The sequence below is a fragment of the Mus caroli genome, chromosome X (genome assembly GCF_900094665.2).
Source record: "Mus caroli chromosome X, CAROLI_EIJ_v1.1, whole genome shotgun sequence".
NCBI classification, from domain to species: domain Eukaryota; kingdom Metazoa; phylum Chordata; class Mammalia; order Rodentia; family Muridae; genus Mus; species Mus caroli.
The window spans coordinates 157,399,643-157,420,940 of record NC_034589.1 but is presented as its reverse complement, the minus strand read 5'-3'; the positions used below and the strand labels follow the sequence as shown (position 1 = coordinate 157,420,940).

At 38.9% G+C, this 21,298-nt stretch overlaps 1 protein-coding gene across 6 annotated transcripts in view; it reads right to left on the bottom strand.

Annotated features, from left to right (window-relative positions):
• Positions 1-4,123: 4,123 nt before the first annotated feature.
• Positions 4,124-21,298, bottom strand: part of LOC110286899 (periphilin-1-like) — a 49,221-nt gene continuing 32,046 nt past the window's right edge. For 5 of the 6 annotated variants that reach the window (XM_029472929.1, XM_029472931.1, XM_029472932.1 and 2 more), the window contains 2 exons: positions 9,999-10,111; positions 4,124-6,067 (listed from right to left, as the gene is read on the bottom strand). In XM_029472929.1, the coding sequence (XP_029328789.1) occupies positions 4,236-6,067; positions 9,999-10,032 (1,866 nt within the window). In that variant the 5' untranslated portion in view covers positions 10,033-10,111 and the 3' untranslated portion in view covers positions 4,124-4,235. The remainder of the gene's footprint in view (positions 6,068-9,998; positions 10,112-21,298) is intronic. The other variant, XM_029472933.1, reaches the window with a different exon arrangement.

Genomic DNA, 21,298 nt, shown 5'->3' with positions numbered 1-21,298 from the left:
TGGCTATTCCTGGTTGTCAACTTAACTGTATCTGGAATGAAGTACAATCCAGAATTGGAAGGCTCACCTGTGAGCCTAATCTGGAGGCTGGGAGATACAAGTTTCTGACCTGGATCTTGGCATGAAGAACTTGAGGCATAGTAGCTATAAATCGGAGAAGATTAAGACAGGAAGATCTCTGAGTTCAAGGTCATCTGGGGTTAAAGGCATGGTGGCACACACCTTTAATCTGGGCCACACCTTCTGCTGGAGACCTACATAAGGACATTGGAAGAAGGAAAATTTACTCTCTCTTCTTCACCTGCTTGCCTTGTGGGACTGAGCAACTGCTAGACCTTTGGACTTCCATTCACAGCTGCTGCTGACCATTGTTGGGAGCTGGACTACAGACTTTAAGTCATCAACAAATTCCCTTACTATATAGACACTACCCATAAGTTCGTGGACTCTAGAGAACTCTGACTAATACAGAAGTTGGTACCAGGAGTGGTTCTAGAGGAGTAGAAGTATAAGGATAAATCTTTTAAAAATCTGGAGTTGGTTTGATAATTCACCAGCACCTTCAACTATTGAAACCTCTCCAGATTCTCTCCCTCATGGGAGCTCGGAGAATATTGAAGACCTGTGGTTGAAACTATATTTCAAGCTTAAAGAAGCTAATGCCTTTAATTATCTTGATGAATTAGGTGGTTCGGTGTACAAAACTTTCTAAAAGTTGGGGGAAAAATCAGAAAATGATTTTACTGGCTGGTTGTTCTTAGCATCTCGGAAAAAAAAATGATGAAGGAAAAGGAGTTGTATGATAAAACTGAATGGCTCCAGACGCAAGCAAACAATCTAAAAGTTGCTAAGTGTGTCCTTGAAGAAAATCTTCTCTACAGCAGCCATAGAGCTCAAGTTGCAGAAAATCAAACTGAAGCCCTCGTAAGGTAGGCTGAATTACAACAAAATTTCAAGTCTCAGTCCCAGAGGGTGTCAGCAGTTAAAGTAAGGACATTACTTGGCAAATAATGGTGGGATCCTATAACTTGGGATGGGAATGCATGAGAAGACCCTGTTGAAGCTAAGAATTTTGGATCTTCAGATTCTCATGGGTTTGCCCCACCTGCGGAATTAGTACCCTCACTCCCACCCCTTGAAATAATGCCTTCCCTACATGAGAAAATTAATTCCTCAGAGTCTATAAACCAGCAGTGACTTTTGATGAAGAAAATGCCAGACAATACTGATGTTTCTCAAGGCTCACCAAGTTTCTTCTAGGCCTATAACCAGTCTCAAGGCAAAGCAGGTCCCTAGAGCGGAGGTAGAAAGTGTAGTCCATGAGGAAATGTGCTGCATGGCTAAGTAGCTTAATGAGTTTGCTAATTCATTCAAGCAGACGTCTGGAGAATATGTGTGGGAATGGATTTTAAGGGTGTGGGATAATGGTGGAAGGAACATAAATCTAGAGCATGCTGAGTTTATTGACATGGGTCCTCTGAGTGGTAGGAAATGAATACTGCCATATCATGAAAGTGGAAATACTTCCCCCATGTTTCATTTGATTGGCTCTAAAATAGCTCAATAAAACTGTAAGGAGTGGAGGAGTAAAGAAGCTAAGGATCTCCCAGAAAAAGATCATTTTCAACACTCATTTATAAATGATTCTCAGCAGCATCTAGCTTAGACCTTTTTCATTTCCTCAAATTGCTGATGTGGGTCCTTTTCATGCCTAATTTTCCTAAGCAAGACATTGTGAAATATGCAACATTATACTAATAACAGGGTGTGGAGACACACCACACAGAAGAGCTCACATTTCAAATATTAGTACAAGGAGCTTCTTGAATTGTGTAACATTTCCAGTTCTGAGAAGGAACAGCTGAGATCACTGATATTGATATCAAAGGGCTTCCAAAAGGAGACAACACACATGGACTATAATGTACAGTCCATTCCTTGTAACACAATCAGGAAAATGAGCTGATATTTCTACTTCACACACCCATGTGGGTTTTCAGTATGTTTCACAAATTGAATGAATAACACCATAGAGGGAATAATTATTTGGCACAAAACAAAGGAGGAAGAGAGAAGGAATAATTGACACAGAACGTCATTTGATATTATCAGTAAAGCTCGAGTTGGGGTTTTGAGGATAATTCCAAACAAAATCCCAGACATTGGTTTGGAAAGTGTTTCTAGAATCTGTGTTCTACTTTTATGGCATTCCAATGAATGGTCTCCTAAATTATAAACATTTTCTTCAAACTGAAGTCTCTGCAAGTTGGCAACAATTGTAGCTTAATTGGATGGGAGAAAATCTGACTAATATTGAGGAGAAGGTATTAATAAATGAGCTATACTTATGGATACTTCATTGTATACAGCAGATCTATATGACATGATTAAGGGCTCATCCACATAATGACATTTCCCTTGTAATTTGAGCTATAATAATTAGAGATGTCATTGGAAGTTGGAGTTTTTAAATCAAATATCCATTTTGTCCAGCTGGTCCTCTTGATATATGTTTGTACTCTCAGCACTGAGGAGCTGAGGCAGGAAGATTGAAGAGTTTGATATCAGCCTGGGCTACAGAGTGAGACACTCTCTGAAAAAGTAAATATGTTTAGTTTTGGGTTTTGTTTGGCTTTCCTAGACAAATTTTTTCAGATAGCAATGGGTTTGTCATTATACTTTGTTCCCCACCCCAACTGTACTCCCATTCCCTTTGTCTCCTTACTATCATTTTAATGTATACAGCAGCTAGAACTTAGTCTCCTTACTATCATTTTAATGTATACAGCAGCTAGAACTTAATAATTGAAGTACTAAAGTATATAAATGAGCACCCTATTTCTCTATTTCACTTCTACCTCTCCTCCCACCTTCAATGAACTACTAGAAGAGGCCAGGAAGTGAGTGAGAGGTCCTAACTGTCCCTTCACTTAGTGGCTCATTCATGATGTGCAGGTAGCTGTACTGTCACGTGGCCCGTTCTCTCTCATTCAGTCCCTGAAAGTCAGACTTCCTTTGTGTCTGGGTGGCAAATTCTATGCACAAATTCTTCACATAGTTCCTTCCTTTGCCCTGATGTTCTTCCTTTCCTCTCCTGACCTATAGGCCACCAGTGCTTTATTAAACCAATCAGAAGATGATGGAGAAGAATGTTTACAAACTATGAAGGTGCTGAGCAATTAGAATAACAATACCAAAGTCACAACAGCACTCCATACTCTGGTGTACAGAAATCAACATCTGAATACAAAGACAACCTTTACATGGTATTCAAGATTATCCTAAAACATCATGGAAAACTATGGAATAGGAGTTAAATACAGAAAAGTGCTTCCCAGAATGTGGGGCAGTGGACTGTGAGAGGTAGCCTGGTTACTGGTCGAGCACAGGTGACCCTGAAGTGACTAAAGGCGAAGGTGTTTTGCCATTCTCCTGAGCCCCTGACTCCTGTTATATAGCTATAGCCCCCCACAGCCCCACCCCCCATACAGAGGCCTGTGTCCATCAGTCACATAGGAGCAGCATCCCAAGCCCTCCCATATGTAGATAAGGTATCCCCAAGCCCTTAGACCAAGCCAATAGGAAGTACCTGTTGTCAGACCCTGACTCATCCTAAAATTGTATATAAGAATCCTATCTAGAAGGAATAAAGGTGTGTGAGAATTACTCTGTTGTCTGACAGCTTCTGTCATAAGAGCTGTAGCACTGACGCTTGGAATGAGATCTGCTCTTTTGAAATGCCATCAGAAGCCCCCCCGCACTCCTCAACATTCTTCCCTGGCTATTTGGTCTCTCACTGACTCAGCCCAGGCCTGACTCAGTGTAGGGCAACAGGATTAGTGTCTTGGGAGCATCTAAGGCAGCAATGGAGGTGGAGGCAGCTGCAGCAGCAGAGGCGATTCCCCTCCCTACTCCCATCTCTCTCCTTTGCCTGAACCCTCGCATCCTGATGGGCTGGAGAGCCTCTAGTACACAGGTCCACACCAGAACTGCTTTATTTTGGACATTAAAATAACTGAACATTATTTTTGAAGGGAGTAAGTGTATGAAGATAGAGTAGAATATTCTACACATAGGGAAAAATTCTAATTAAGATACTTGAAAAGTTATTGTAGATGTTTATTTATTATTGGAAATGCGTTCAGCTATCAAAGTATTTTTTCTTCATCACAAAATAGTAAGGATTTACACAATCCAAGGAGAAAAGAACCAAAAAAAATTTTTTGACCTGTGTACTACTTCTTAAAAGGGTCTCCAAAATCTTGAGAATTATCGTACGCAGCAATGAAACTGTTGAGTTCTTCAACACAGCGCTCACCTATTTCATGTAAATTTTGTCTCAGTGCAACCTGGAGAGACTTTTCTAATGAGGGATCTTTGTCAAGCAGCATTTTCACCACTACTGCAAAAGTCTCACAATTTTGTTGGTAAGCCTGCTCGATCTCTTTGCTCTTCGATATGATGGCTTTAGTGCGGCTGCTAAGTTGGCTGTCTTCATACATTGCTATGTCATTTGCTGTATTTGACTTGGGTCCTTCTGTCTGATCAATAACTACGGGTGCCATGGACCTCACCTGAAACTTAGAAATTTCAGCCAAGTGATTTTTGTTGGACTGCTCTAGTGTTTCGTTAGCCCACTTGCTTTCAGCCTCAGAAAGTTCCTTCTCAGTTAGCCTGATGGTTTTGTCTTCTAACATCTTGGATGAAGAAACTGCGGATGATCTTGGGGATGAATTATCTCTTGAAATTTTCAAAGATTGCTTGGATCCATCTTTAAGTCTATTCTGAGACTTAGGGGATAAATGTGTCTTACTTTGCTCCAGAGCATAGCTTCTACCACTGATAATGGAGCCAGATCTGTTGTGTTGGGAGTTCTTCCACCCTGCAGGTGATTCTCTGACGAAAGGAGCATCCCTTTTATGGGGAGACCGATCTCTTGCATACTGGGAAGACCGATCTCTCCCATACTGGGAAGACCGATCTCTTGCATACTGGGAAAACCGATCTCTTGCATACTGGGAAGACCGATCTCTTGCATACTGGGAAGACCGATCTCTTGCATACTGGGAAGACCGATCTCTCGCATACTGGGAAGACCGATCTCTTGTATACTGGGGAGACCGATCTCTTGCATACTGGGGAGACCGATCTCTTGCATACTGGGAAGACCGATCTCTTGCATAATGAGAAGATCGATCTCTTGCATACTGGGAAGATCGATCTCTTGCATAATGGGAAGACCGATCTCTTGTATACTGGGGAGACCGATCTCTTGTATACTGGGGAGACCGATCTCTTGTATACTGGGGAGACCGATCTCTTGTATACTGGGGAGACCGATCTCTTGCATACTGGGGAGACCGATCTCTTGCATAATGGGGAGACCGATCTCTTGCATACTGGGAAGACCGATCTCTTGAATGATGGGAAGAGTAGAAGGTTTTTCTTCCAAGACCACCTCTCTTGTTCCTGTAGTTAGGCTGCCAGCTTGCAGAATGATCATCTCTTCTTGATCTTCTCTGATCACGAAAAAAACTCTGACCCTCATCACACACTCGGAAAGCATCATGACTGTAATATCCTTCATCAGGTCTGCCTAGCAGAGGTGGTATGTTGCCAAGCAGAGGTGGTCTCTTTGGCACATTAACTACTTGAGGTGGTATCTTATCCAGCAGAGGTGGTCTCTTTGGCACATTAACTACTCGAGGTGGTATCTTGTCGAGCAGAGGTGGTCTCTTTGGCACATTAACTACTTGAGGTGGTATCTTGTCGAGCAGAGGTGGTCTCTTTGGCACATTCATTACTTGAGGTGGTATCTTGTCAAGCAGAGGTGGTCTCTTTGGCACATTCATTACTTGAGGTGGTATCTTGTCAAGCAGAGGTGGTCTCTTTGGCACATTAAGTACTGTATGGTAGCCATCACTGGGATGGTTTTGAGGCGGTACTCGTTCTCTCTGAAACTGTCTGTAGCCATATTGACCTCCAGACCACATTTCTTCTTTTGTGGAAGCTACTACTTTCCACTTCTGGGATGCAGTCAATGATGCAGTCGCTTCTCCATAGAGATCTACAAAAGAGGAAACAAATTAATCCCTTAAAAATATACAGAAATATACAATTAAATAGGTGAAGGAAATAAATAAAACTGTGCAATACCTGGAAGCAGAAATAGAAGCAATAAAAGAAACAAAAACTAGGGAATCCTACAGATAGAAAACCTAGTGAAGATAACAGGAGAAACAGATGCAAGCAACACCAAAATAATATAAGAAACAGAAAAGAGAACTTCAGTTGTAGAAGTTGTAGAAGAAGTTGCTCTCAGATACTGAATCACCAACCAAAGAATATACATGGGCTGGACCTAGGCCTCCCAACACATATGTAGGAGATGTACAGCTTTGTCTTGATGTGGGTCCTAAACAACTGGAATGGGGGCTAGCAGAGACTTGAAGTGGCAGGGTGTGGGGGGTTTGGGGGGGCTCCATACATTCAGAGGTAAAAGGGAGAGAGGATAGATGGAAGCACTGTGGGAGTAGATGACCAGAAGGGGGACAGTAAGTGGGATGTAAAGAGAATATGTTAAAAATAACTATATGAATAGAAAGTATTCCAATCCCTTTGAAATCCTACAGCTTTTCCTAGCAATTTGTTACTAATTTTTATACAGTCTTTATAGACTTATTGTATTTTTACTTGAAACTAGGATTATATTACTCAATAATTTACTTTTATAATTTATTGGTAAATTGTACACAATCTTCTTGTTGCATTATTATATTTAGTGATTATGCACTTCATGACAGTGTTTTTTTTTATGGCACTTTTTTTTTAAAGATTTATTTATTTATTATATGTAAGTACACTGTAGCTGTCTTCAGACACTCCAGAAGAGGGCTCCAGATCTCGTTGCGGATGGTTGTGAGCCACCTCACCAGCCCATGAGTGATTAAATGCCTCATAGAAAAAGTTTGAACAGAAAATTCTGCTTTCATAAGTATCTTATCAATTTCTAATAATTCTCTTCTATAAATGATACAACAACAACTATTCTTCTAGTTTGTACTGGCATATTTATTTCTCTAGAAACATGTCTCTAAATTAGGAACAAATATAGATGTCTATGTTTAATTGGATATCGACCAAATCAATACTATTTTATGCTTAGCTTAATATAGATATGTATGTTCATGTATGAAAATATCTACAGGTAGATGCACACACATAGTTCAATCTACAAACATAACTTTCCTTTTTCTAGTAACTGAGGGAGTTCAGTAGCAGTAAGCTCACTTGGCACCCAGATATGTTTCTTTTATTTTTATTATTAGTATTATTACTACTATTATTAATTATCTTATTTATTTACATCCCAAATATTGTCCCCCTTTTAGGTCCCCTCTTTCACACTTTCCCCCCTACTCCCTCAGTCTTGCCTCTGAGAGAGTGCCCTACTGGGCTTTCCCCGTCCCTAGGGAACCAAGTCTCTACAGGACTAGGCACATATACTTTCACTGCTATATTTGTGTCAGGGCCTCAGATCAGCCCATGTATGTGCTTTGGTACCTGGTGGCTTAGTATTGGGAGCCCCCAGGGGTCCAAGTTAGTTTACACTCAGGATAGCTGACTGAGACAAATGCAGATACTCACAGCTAAGCATTAGAGTGAGGCTGGGGACCCCTATGGAAGAGTTAGGGGAAGGATTGTATACATAGAGCATTGTTCAAAAGATTTAGCCTAGGTATGAGATAGGACAGTTATAGAAGGAGCCTGGAATACTTATCAAATGCTCAGTAAGAAAATACTAGTAATAAAAACCAGTCATAATTATGAGAGCATGTCACAGGGACATAGATGTTAATGGAAAGACCTCTTCCAAGTATTCATAGGTAAAACTGTAGAAGCAAAAACATACAGGAAGCAGTTTTGGATTATATCTCTAAGGAAAAAATATCTGTGACTCTATATTGATATGAACAAACAATTGATTGAAAAGTAAGAGAACAAAAATCTCTTCCATGTAGAAAATTCAAAATAATTCATATACATCAGTCATACTATAGAGAATAATTCCTCACTCCTTAAATGAGATTTATATATAATAACTTCTCAATAGTATCTGGAAAGGTATAGAACGATTACCCGTAGAGTGGAGAAATATGGCAAATACAATACAGCCTGGTAGTCAAGCCCAATAGCAATACTGTGACAATGTTCCAGGATTCAGTACAGGATATTCACCTAGACAATCATTAAATCTTAACCACAACTATGAGTTTGGTATTTTTCATCAGTAGTTGAGTATAATTTTTATTAACATTGATTCTTGTTTAATCTTGTAACAATACCTACACTGCTGATAGAAAATATTTTATTTTATAATATATAACCAAGAAGTAATTATGTTAATGGAGAGATGGCTCAGTGGTTAAGAGCACTGACTGTTCTTCCGAAGGTCCTGTGCTCAAATGCCAGCAACCACCTGTAATTAGCTGACACCCTCTTTTTTTTTTTTTTTTTAAAGATTTATTTATTATATGCAAGTACACTGTAGCTGTCTTCAGACACACCAGAAGAGGGCATCAGATCTCATTACGGATGGCAGATCTCATTACGGATGGTTGTGAGCCACCATGTGGTTGCTGAGATTTGAACTCAGAACCTTTGGAAGAGCAGTCAGTGCTCTTACCTGCTGAGCTATCTCTCCAGCCCCCCTGACACCCTCTTCTGGTGTGTGTGAAGACAGCTACAGTGTACTTATGTATAGTAATAAATAAATAAATCATTCATATATACATATACATATGTATATGTATATGTATATATATATATATATATATATATATATATATATATATATATAATAGCTATTAACTAAGTGGCCTAGGAACAATGACTTTCAGCAGAAATCAATCCTTAGGTTCCTAGACTTTGGCATAAAGTCCGTTTTCCATTGCAAATCACTATTTCTTGGAAAGATGTCCAGTTCCAGACCTGGTACAGGGCCCTGCGATACTATGTAGGAGTAAAATCAAAGCAAAATGTCGAAGGCAAACTGGACTCACTTAAAAAAGATACTAGGTAGTCTGGTCTTTAGTATATAAAAACATGAGCATTCACAAGAATAATTACAGTTAATCATCCCCATTCCAGAAATAATCATTACAAAAGAAATTATGGTGGTTAAAATGAAAATGGTTCCCATAGGCTCATAGAAATTGGCACTATTAGTAGGTATGAGTAGGAGCGGCCTTGCTGAAGAAAGTGTGTCACTGGGAGTGGGCTTGGAGATTTTAGAAATTCAAGCCAGGCCCAGTGGATCACTTGCTCCTCTTCCTGTTGGCTACCAATCTAGATGTGGAACTCTCAGCTACCTTTCTAGCACCATGTCTGCCTGCCATGTCTGCTGCCATGAACACTGTCATGATGACAATGGACTAACTGTAATGGACTGACTGTAAGTCAGACACAAATAAATGTTTTCCTTATAAGAGTTGCTATGGTCATGGTGTCTTTTCACACCAATAGAAACCCTAGCTAACATATAAATAAAGAAAAAGAAAGAAATCACGGAAGGAAAGGAGAGAAGGATCACTGCAAACCTCAGAGCAAAAAAAAGGTCAAGGATTTGTTCTAAGTAGTTCAGCATATATAACCTTTCATGTCTGTGTTGATTCTAAACCAAAGCTTCTACCATGTATGAGACTTCCTGGGCAAAGCAATATTTAACTGAAGTAAAATGTGTGGAAGAGAGGACAGAAGAAAAGCTATATAGAAGCCATTACCCTATTAGTGGAGAGAAGTGGGAGAGAGAAAAAGAGAGAAATAAACAATGAAGTTACTTTATAATGAGATGAGAACATCCCTACTAGACATCACAGGCTAAGAAGTAAAATTTCAGTGCTAGGAATAGATTACCTCCTTTGGTAATTGTCCAATGAGGTCCCATAGACTCCTAACCATTACAGAGTCTTTCCAATGTTCTCGGATGCCCTCCATACCTTTACAGTAAGATCCAATTGCTGAGGACTCCATGAACTTGAATCACAGGAACATATCAACCTGGTACTAATCTTCTGGCTAGAGTTCAGAGCGCTGGAAGTTGCTGTTCATCCTACCAAGGAAAACAGCAATAGTTAGTCTTACCCAGCTGTAAATTCTATAAGGTACACATCATCTTGCCTAGCAAGATATATCTGCTGGTGCAACAGTAGCATAAATATCATGGAAGTAACCAACCACTTTTCAAATTGGATTTAAACTACCACTCCACAAGATTAAACCTATACCTTGCACTATTCTCAGGCCAAAAACCCGAGGCTTGACAAGCCATAGACTCTAAGGAGAGAACCTACTAGTGTAATTCTGTTAAGTGGACATAGTATTAAATCAGCTGCTAATGACTTATACATTAATGCAGCCCTTACTAGAGAATCTTCTGTTTCAATAGATGGTGATTAATAAAAAAATAGCTAGAACTGGCCAAAGAACAGAAAATAAGAAACTGCAGAATAGGATACTTATATTTTCCCATCCCAAGGCTCATGGACCATTTCTGTAAGAGCCAGAAGTGGCAGTGGGTAAATACAAACAGTAGTCTCAGGACACAACAAGGCACCTCCACATATGAACTTACAGTGGTTATGACACCATACAAAAGCCCTAGGTAAACTTAAGCCAGACCAAATCCCAGAATGGAGAGGGGGATGAACATGAACACACAGAGCTATTAAGAATTGATAACTTCTGGGGGGCATTAGTTTTCAATTGATCAGTGAAAGGTCACACCTTCAAAAATCTGAGGGAAAAAAACATAAATTGGCCTTGATTGATGGGTTAAAAAAAAACAAAATGAGTACACAAAGTTCGATGAGTAGGAAATTTGTGAGCTGAGATGAGTATGATCAAAGCACACTGTACAAAATTCTCAAAAAAAATAAAGATTTTTAATGTAGTAGTGATAAAGCAACTATGGAAATCAAAACTTGACTTTTTATAGGGAAGAATTTTTTCTAGTAATTAGCCCCATTAAACAGAAAAAGTGTGACACAATGCATACGAATATATATGTGTTATGTATATATATATACACACACGTATATATATACATGTACAATATATATATATGTAATTATTATTATATGTAATATATATTATATATATCTCCATACCCATCCCAGTAACAGATAAAATGACCCATTAGAGAAACAGGTCCTGTCATGGTACTAATATCCAAATGTGTGTGCAGGTGTTGGATACTTCTCGAACTGGAGTAATGGTCAATTGAGAGCCACCTGACATATGTACTGGCAATTGAACTTGGGTCCACTAGACGAACAGCATATGTTCATAACCTGTTAATCATCTCTCCAGTCCCCAAATGCTTTTACTTTTTGGTAGTACACACTTTTAACATTCTACACAGTTAGATTTCTGTCTGTTCCATGCCATAGTATGCCCTTCTCTCCAGATATACCTAATAAAGACCTCATTGACTGTTCTATAAGTTGGTTCTGGCACTGTTGTGGTTACCTTCAGCCATGTCATAAAGTGTTTTTCTATCTTGTAACTGTTATCATCAGTCTGCAACAACTATTTTCAGTTTGACCTCCTATTGGGACATGGGTATTCTCATGATATCATGGCACAAAGCTCTGTCATGACCAGATGGTAGATTTTAACCATAGTTTATATACCATGTGAAGACTAAAAACCAAACTGTTGTAATGTAGAAGGAAAAGTAAAGCCTCATAGTGGCCACCGTGTTGCAGAACTGAATCTCCCTATCCTGATACCTATATATCCTGGTACGATTTGGGGGCCTTGTCTTCCCCATACTCAAACTCTTCTAAAACCTTAAAAGAGGAAATCAAAGTTTATCACTGATTCCCAGCCTAGGGCTTCCTGTGTTAAGGATTCATCTCTAGTATATATGGAAGACCTATTGTATAGATGTGTAGATTGTGTTATCATGGGCTACAGATTCAAACATTTATCTGCACCAACAAAATAAACCACAGTGATTCAATATTAGTATGTCTTTTTTTTTCTCCCAAGGATCAAGTATCCCAGGACCAATTTCTGTAATTAAGAACCAGGATTAAAATTCCAAAGATTCCTTTCATCCTGATTCAGAAGTCTCAGCGAAAGGCATGCTGTCCCTAAGCATGTGACCTATGATGAAAAGATCACCCTTGATTTCCAGAGCAAACACCAAGGGATACATTACACTCCAACTTTTGCTACCCATTCAAATTGTTCAATTTGACCGGAGAATTCCATTTTATCCTGTGTTTCATCTTGAAAGCTTAGAAGGCACACTGATGTACTATGACCTCAGGGTAGGGTAGAGTATAGTCAGGCAAGGTATTTTCAGCTCTCATCTGAAAAAAATTCTCCTAATTTCCTCCAGCCATCATAGCCTGCCCACTGGGTTGCTGTTTGTGTAAGATAGATAGTTCCCCCTTTCTCTTTCTCCCCTCTCTTTCCCTCCCTCTTTCTCTCTGTCTCCTATTCTGCCCATCTGCCTACTGTTAACTTCAGCTTTAACTTGATCCAGGATTCAGTCAAGGAGAGGCTTTGTTCAGTTCTGTATCTCTCACAGGCTTGGCTCGTGCCCCTGAAGTACCTATGTTGACAGCATACTACCTACCTTCATATACTCTACAACAGAGGCAGTTAAGGAGAATGAGAGTGAACTAGAGATGTCTCCAGTATCCTAGATTCAGGGTTGTTTCCACCAGGCTCCATTGTTGAACAAAGGGCCTATCCCAGTTAACTGGCAATCATGACTGAGTTCTCTTCATCTTAGGTCCTAGAATGTGCCCTCTGCCCTCTACCCTTTAGGTTATTCCCACAGCCTGGGGTAATATCTTTTAGAGGTCTATATACCTTTGGGAATAGATGGTTTAGCTGAGTCTCTTCAAATTACTCAGTGAGAATGTTCCAGTACACCATGACTCATACGTATGCTTATAAAGGTTCGACATTAAGATATAGTGGCAAGGATTTACACCTCTATTGTATGGCTGTCTTCTTGAGGGACGTTGCCCTGTACTTAGGAGAACCTTCTGGATTCTCAGACAGCAATGTCTGTGACCTAACATGGCCTTTCATCTGACTCATTTTCCTTGATGCTTTCAATACCATTCTCACTCTGTGCTTACCTTATATTTAATATTCTCCAGAGACGTTGCTTAATAACTCTCTGGCTTTGTTAAAATTCCTCTGGCTCCCTCTAGCCTTTTCTAGATTGTGTTTCCTCTGCCTCTAGACCCCTGAGGAGAAACTGACCGTTTTCCAGCACTGCTTCTTATCAAAGGACTCATTATACAGTTTAGACCTCATGTGTAGGAAAATCTGTTTCCTTCATTAACACTATTTCATTTTAAGGGATAATCCCATGCTTTTACACTCTAAATGAGAATAGTGCTGAGATTAGAACAGAGGTGCTCAACAAACAACTACTGAGTGACTTCATTATAAAAGTTAGCATTATTTCATAGCCTAAATGAACTCAGCCAAGACTTCATGCTGGACAGTCCTTCTGGTTGAGCACACTATTGTATCTAAAAGTGCACTGGGATATAACTATGAATCATTAGATTATGCTGCCTTGATTACTTAACGGCTCATATATGATAGATGTCTTGGATACAAAATCCTAGCACAAGCAGCAACAAGCTTTTTCTGAGAACATACTTCAACAAGGAAGGGTAGCCAGTTAGACCCTGGCAGCTACAGACGATAATTCTGTTATGCATCATAGATTCCAAATTCCTATCTTGCTTCTAAGTGATGAGGAATTTCAAGTCTCCAAGGAAAGCATGTAACATGAGAAAACTTACTCAGGAAACTACAGGGCCCTAGGGCCAGAGTTTAGAAAACACTTATGCAGCTGAGGCAGTTTTCAAGAAGTTTTGACTGTATAAATTCCTCTTTGTCAGAGTTACCACATATTAGTCCAAGACAGTTATTATATTTTCTTCCTATAAGCATTCATGGTGTTCTGCATCTGGTACATTTGTCAAATTGTAGATTTATTCCTATTTCTATACATCTGTTAAAAGAATGTGTGTTCCATCTCATCAGGGAGTTACTTGAAGTCACAGGTTGCTAATTCCAAATGAATAGAAACAGTGATTAATCTGGGAGATATCACTATTCATGTAACAGATGTCCATTATGATGAGTTACACATTTGTTCCATGTTTATACTAGAATATAAAAAGAAGATTCAAGTATTTTGCAAAAGAAAAGGAAAAGAAAAATGGGGGTGGAAAGGTAGGGAATTACAAAATACTTGAAATTGTTTATTCAGGTGCCAAGTTAGATGCGACAGAGACTAGCAGTATGTCTGGAAGGTGGCAGGTAAAGAGTTGAGAGAAGGTCGAGAGCTAGGGGAGAGAGAGAGAAAGAGGAATCTGTATTTCTGGCTTCATTTAAGGGTGTGGATATTAGCTCAGTCCATCTCACTTGGCTGACAGAAGCACTAATGCCAAAACCGGCAATTTCATCAGCATCAGTTACACAGAAGATGGGATTTCAGAGGAAGGCACGAGAATACGGAGAACGATGCATGTGATTCTATTCAAATAATTAAAAACAAAGTTGGCAGTCTATCTTCCTGTCAAGAATAATAAATATCAGACTATGGACTTGGAAGGAGAAGTGCAAGTGGCTTCCTGCTGCTCCATATTAACTTTGGTCCAATACAAACTTCAGAGTTGACTTTTCACATACACACACGATCTTCATTTTAAAAGATCTTCATATATGTTTCTCTAGTTAACTCTGTGAGGAGAACAATAGGTTAAGAGGCTACCAGCCTAAGGTAAATGGTATAAGAGGACACATGTCTGGGTACCACTAAAGTTATTCACTTGGATAGTAAAAATAAAGTGTTTGTACACCCAAGTTTCTTCTTCATAGCTGACGAAAGGTTTCTAATATTGTTCTATTTCTCATTATTTGCACCTTGTTCTCATAAGTTCAGGAACTAAAGTGCACCCTTAAAAAATAGATGATAGACAGACCAGATGCAAGTATATAAAGACCCGAATTTTAATTAATGAAGATGGGCTGAAATTAATGAATGAGATGTTCACAGAGATTGATATTATTAATGAATATGTTTTCTATCCTGTGTATATTCTGTACTCATTGACAGCTTTTATCATCAATGTGACCAAATACATTAAAGAAGTAAAGGTCTATTTCAGCTCATGGTTCCAGTGGACTCAGTACATGACTAATATCAGTACATGGACAGAATATCCTGCTATACAGGGTATGCAGAGAGTGTAAAGACTGAGAATATAGTCTAACTTTGAAGGCATATACTTCTATTTACTACATTTTTCTTTTTTTTTTAAGATTTATTTATTATATGTAAGTACACTGTAGCTGTCTTCAGACACTCCAGAAGAGGGCGCCAGGTCTCGTTGCGGATGGTTGTGAGCCACCATGTGGTTGCTGGGAATTGAACTCTGGACCTTCGGAAGAGCAGTCGGGTGCTCTTACCCACTGAGCCATCTCACCAGCCCCACTACATTTTTCTTGCTAGGATTCAACCCTCAAAATTTTCACCAATTTCCAAGCAAATGACACAGGTAGAGAGCCAAGCATACAACATATAAGGCTGCGTGGAATATTTATATTCACACCACAACATTCTGTCTCCGGTCTTAAAAGGCCATGGCTATCTCTGCAAAATGTATTTAGTCTATCTCTAAGAGTCCCCAAAGTCTTAGCAGTTACAACACTGTTTAAAAGCTGAAGTCCAGTCTCTTTTGAGTCTCACAGAAAGCTTGTAGCTTTAAGGCTCTGTTAATAAACAAAGGAAAAGAAGAAGGCAAAAAAATCAAACCAAACCAAACTAACCAACCAACCAACCAACCAAAAAACCCAGGTTGGTCTAATAAAATAATTTCAAGTTGCATACATATTGAAATATCAGATGGTAGAAGGTTAAGAACCAGGGTTACCGATAATTGGAGAGACAGATGCTGACTATCTGTGTGGCACAACAATGGGGATTGATGATCAAAAGCAGTACAGAAAACTACTCCAGTTGCCAAACATCTCTGACAAAGCTTTCATCAAGTGTTTTAGCAGGCACAAACAGAGGAGGTTTCTCAAGACCTCCCTAAAAGGCCTCCTAACCCACATGTAGCTAAATCTGAGTAAGCATAAGATTTCATTTCTCACTTGAAAAGAATAGTTTGTATTGTCCTTATTGAAAACCTCAAGGCCATAAAGGGAAGGGGATTGAAGGCATATTGTATCCCAATTCTCCTCTCTAATACATAAGGGCTCTCAGAAGTAGATAGTAGTGATTAACTGATTGACAATGGATAACATAATAGCAGTTCACCCTTGTCCAGACTACATCCATATGCAGTCAGTTATTTTAAAGTTGCTTATAAAGTAAATAGTTATCACACTCCTGTCCTATGTGATGTAACTATTTCTCACACATCCAGAATTCATTCTTCCCCCACTGCAAGCAGGATCACAAAATCTATTAGTTTTCCTAGAACTTGTTAGTGTTTATTTGTTTTTTAGTTCATCACAATAACCCACTGCTATCCTTCAATTTAACTGTTAAATATTGGGTTAGCTTACCCCTTATAATGCATAATGGGAAAAAGTAAGGAGAACAAATCTTATGAATATAAATATGTATGTCCTTACCCAAACAAGGAAGAAAATATAAATACCTCAACCCACATTTTGACAATGGATTGGGTGGCAATGCTTAGTGTTTATAACTGCCTTGTCCAGTATGCACAGAGATTACAAACATACCCAATACCCAAGCAGGGCCATCATCCATTTAGAATATCAAACTCATATATACTACCACCATTACTAGGTCACCCCTTCTGTACAGTGTTTTAGTTCAGGATTCTCCAATATTGTGAATCCATAACAGAGACCAAAGCTACTCCAAGTCACTCATTACTTGGTATCCTCTTTGACTCAGGAGGCAAGCAGATTAGATATAATGGTGGCAAAGAGGTGAACACAACGCATCCATGTTATGCTATCTTATCTATGTTTTCTTTCTATTTCCTACCTACCCATATTTTAACCTTTACAACTAAGTCTCAGGCATTCTGGTGGGCATAAAATTTAACTTTACCTTCAACTGATATCTCTATCTGTCTCTGTTTCCCTGTCCCCTTCCATCTTCCCCCCACCTTACACGCACTCCAATAGAGTTTACAGGGAATAATCTTCATTCAAATTATACCTAAAAGGCATGCCTTAACTTTCTTTGATCTAAGTTGGGTAGCTTAGTTGATTACAGATTAGGGTTGGTGGGTTTAGAGTCTTCATGAACAGATTTTGTTTTGGACTGAGGAAAAGCCTAGTTTCAGGAACATCAGTCTAACCCCTCCTAGCCAGTTAGTTCACAAGGTGTGGTGCTTGTCAATGGCAAGAATAATATGTATGATCATTCCATTTCTCCTTTAATGACAGTCTTTACCTTGTAAAGGAACATTAAACTCTTTTTTATTAACAAGACAAATATGCTGAAGATGTTAATGTAATTTATATAAGCCTTATTAAAACATTCTAGAAAGTGGTAACTACCTTGTAGAAATGTTTTCATCTTGTATGCAGGTGCACATCACACATGTACACATGCACACACACACACTCACACACATTTAAGCTTAATGCAATGACAATCTCTGGATACTGTTGGCAAGATCTTTGGAATGTCAAGTAAAGCATTTAGGGGTCAGTGTTCCTCAGGCTCCTTTACTGATAACAAACATCAGTGACTCTGTGTGTGTAAAATGTATAAATTTTAGGAGCCTTCTTGAGAATCTTTGACTGAGTGGGAAGGAAGCAATTAGGAGCTTCTATAGAAGAACGTCAGGGAAACAAACAGATGTCTGGGACCCCAATCCAGACACATCAACTTTCTACGACAGGGTTAAAGAGACTGTAGGTCTAAAATGTTCTTTCGGGTATTAAAAAAATTTAAACTAACCGATTTAGAGTTTGCAGTTACAGAAGCAAACAAGATTTCAGGATCAGTTGCTACGCTCTAAGATTCATAAGCAAAAAGTCATACAAATACAAAGGCAGTTTAAGTTGTGCTTCTCAATAGATGAACCCACGATGAAATAATGATAGAGAAACATTGAAGTCAGACATAGGATGATTAATTCTACCTTTTGTAAAATTCTCTCCTATCTTTTTCAAGCTGGCAATAATCCTATTGGATTATCTAAATAGTCAACTTGAGCTTCAAACACTTCCCTTAACCAATTAGCCAGTTACTTACTTCCCCTGGAGATGTCATTTTCAATTTTCTAAAGATAAACATGGCATTTTTTCTTGATACTTTATTTTGACTTTTCAAATTTCAGAAATTTTACAAGAATGGCAAAATAAAATTCCATATGCCCACAATCACCCCTTGCTAATATTTTGTTTCTCCCCAACCCTGCCTTCTCTTTTGCTTTCTTACATAGTTTGGAGTAAGCTGAGGCTGACATCACAGTCCTAAATAGTATAGCAGGTATCTCTTAGGAATGTCACCTCATTACCATTTTCACACCAAGAAATTTGAGACTGACAAAGCAACAATATTTAATACTATATTAAATATTTAAATGCCATAGTATTTAAATACAAGCCTATATTCATCCAAATTTTGTCCTTTATATCTGCTTTTAAAAAATCACCCAGGATTCAATAAAGTGTTACTAATCATGTTCTAACATTAAGTGATGGAATCTTAGAGGCCATTTTTGTATTGTAATTACCACAAAGAACATAATTGCTCCCTGGTAATACTCTGCCATGAAATCTAGTTTTTCTAAGATGAATGTAGTCATTCCAGCTTCCTTTTGATTAATTTTATTTTTAATCCATTCACTGTGACACTCCTTATAACCTTTAGATTTCAAGCAAGTCAATTGCAGGCAGCATATATAGATGAAATTTGTATTTATATCCACTCTATTAATCTCTGATGTTTTCCTGAGTATCCATCAATGGATAAGTAGGTAAAAATACAATATTCAGTCTTTGCTTTGAGGAATATACACTGCTCTTGCAGAGGACTCCAGTTTTTCTTCCACTAACCCTGCTAGTGGCTCACAGCTCTGTGAAGAGCAAGAGAATTCCTAAGTGTGTGAAGTCCTGAGTGAATATGTTTATTGTTAACATGAGCCAGTAGTGTCCAGTACCCTAGCATCAGATCCATGGGAAAATGTCAAAGCCTTCCTACTCCTCAATGGTAAAGCTTGGAGTGATGGCAAAACCTTCCTCTGATCTGTGTTAGAATGTTGACTGTGTGTGCAAAATAAAATAAAATAAAATAAAAACTATTAAAAATCTTCACCCTAACTTCCTCTCCCTGAATATTAATGGCCTGAAGACTGCTAACCTACAGAGATTTGCTAAACTTGCCGTCTTGGTCTTGTTTATCTATATTATATTAAACCTACCTTTGTTAAGCTGTATATACCTCTTTTTCTTGTTTACCTGTCTGCAATAACCCCAACTTTCTGCTCACCTGTATATAATGAACACACAGAGCTTACAAGTGCTGCTGTTTCTTCATGATAGAGCCCAGTCTACCCAAACCCAGGTTTTCTTTGTGTCTCTTTGTCTGGTATTTCTTCATGCCTTCACAGCCCCAAGTCAGATCCATCCCTGGAGCTATACTGTATGTAATACAACTCCTTATAACTCTGACTACAGGGGACCTGATACTACTTTCCTCTCACCTTTCCGGGCAACTTTATTCAGATGTGTATATCCATACACAGGCACACATGCAAATACATAATTAAAAATAAAATGAGGCCTCTGGTTTCCACCTGCGCCCAAGAACTGAACCTGTGCCACAGTGCTCCATACTCAAATACCTACAGGAGAGAGCTAGTCACCCAGGAGTGCCAACACACCTGTGAGCACAGGTAAGACCACCACTTCTGCTCAAATTCCTGGCCCAAGTAGGACCCACCCAGAGCCATCAGGACACAGGAACCAAGGAACAGCCAAGGACAGGATCCTTCCTATTTCCATCTGCATCCCAGAGCTGACCCAGTGCCACCGTTCTCCATAGCTAAATTCCTTCCAGAGAAAATTGGTCTCCCAGTAGTACTGACACACAGGATTGCAGGAAGGACAAGCCACAGTTAGAGACAGCAAGACCAGCAAACACCAGAGATAACCAGATGGCGAGACACATGGGCAAGAACATAAGCAACAGAAACCAAGGCTGCATGGCATCATCAAAACCCAGCAAGTCCTGGATACCCCAACACACCAGAAAAGCAAGATTCTGATTTAAAATCATATCTCATGATGATAGAGGACTTTAAAAAGGTCATAAATAACTCCCTTAAAGAAATACAGAAGAACACAGGTAAACAGTTAGAAGACCTTAAAGAGGAAACACAAAAATCCCTTAAAAAATTATAGGAAAACACAAACAAAAAGGTGAAGGAAATGAACAAAACCATACAGGATCAAAAACTGGAAATATAAACAATAAAGAAATCACAAAGGGAGACAACCCCGAAGATAGAAAACCTAGGAAAGAGATCAGGAGTCACAGATAATATAAGAGATAGAAGAGAGAATCTCAGGTACAGAAGATACCATAGAAAACATTGACACAACAGTCAAAGAAAATGAAAAATGTACAAAGCTCCTAACCCCAAACATTCAGGGAATCCAGGACACATTGAGAAGGCCAAAACCAAGGATATTGGTATAGATGAGAATCAAGATTTACAACCTAAAGGGCCAGGAAATATCTTCAACAAAATTATAGAAGAAAACTTCCCTAACCTAAAGAAAAAGATGTCCATGCATATACAAGAAGCCGACAGAACCCCAAATAAATTGGACCAGAAAAGAAATTCCTCTTGTCCCACAAAAAGACCCAATAAAGTTAGAGAACTTCAGACCAATTTCCCTTATGAATATCAATGCAAAAATCCTCAATAAAGTTCTCACTAACCGAATCTAAGAAAACATCAAAACAATCATCCATCCTGACCAAGTAGGTTTCATCCCAGGAATGCAAGGATGGTTCAATATATGGAAATCCATCAACGTAATCCAGTATATAAACAAACTCAAAGACAAGAACCACATGATCATCTCCTTAGATTCGGAGAAATCATTTGACAAAATCCAACACCCATTCATGATAAAAGTCTTGGAAATATCAGGAATTCAAGGCCCATACCTACAGCAAACCAGTAGCCAACATCAAAGCAAATGGTGAGAAGCTGGAAGAAATCCCACTAAAATCAGG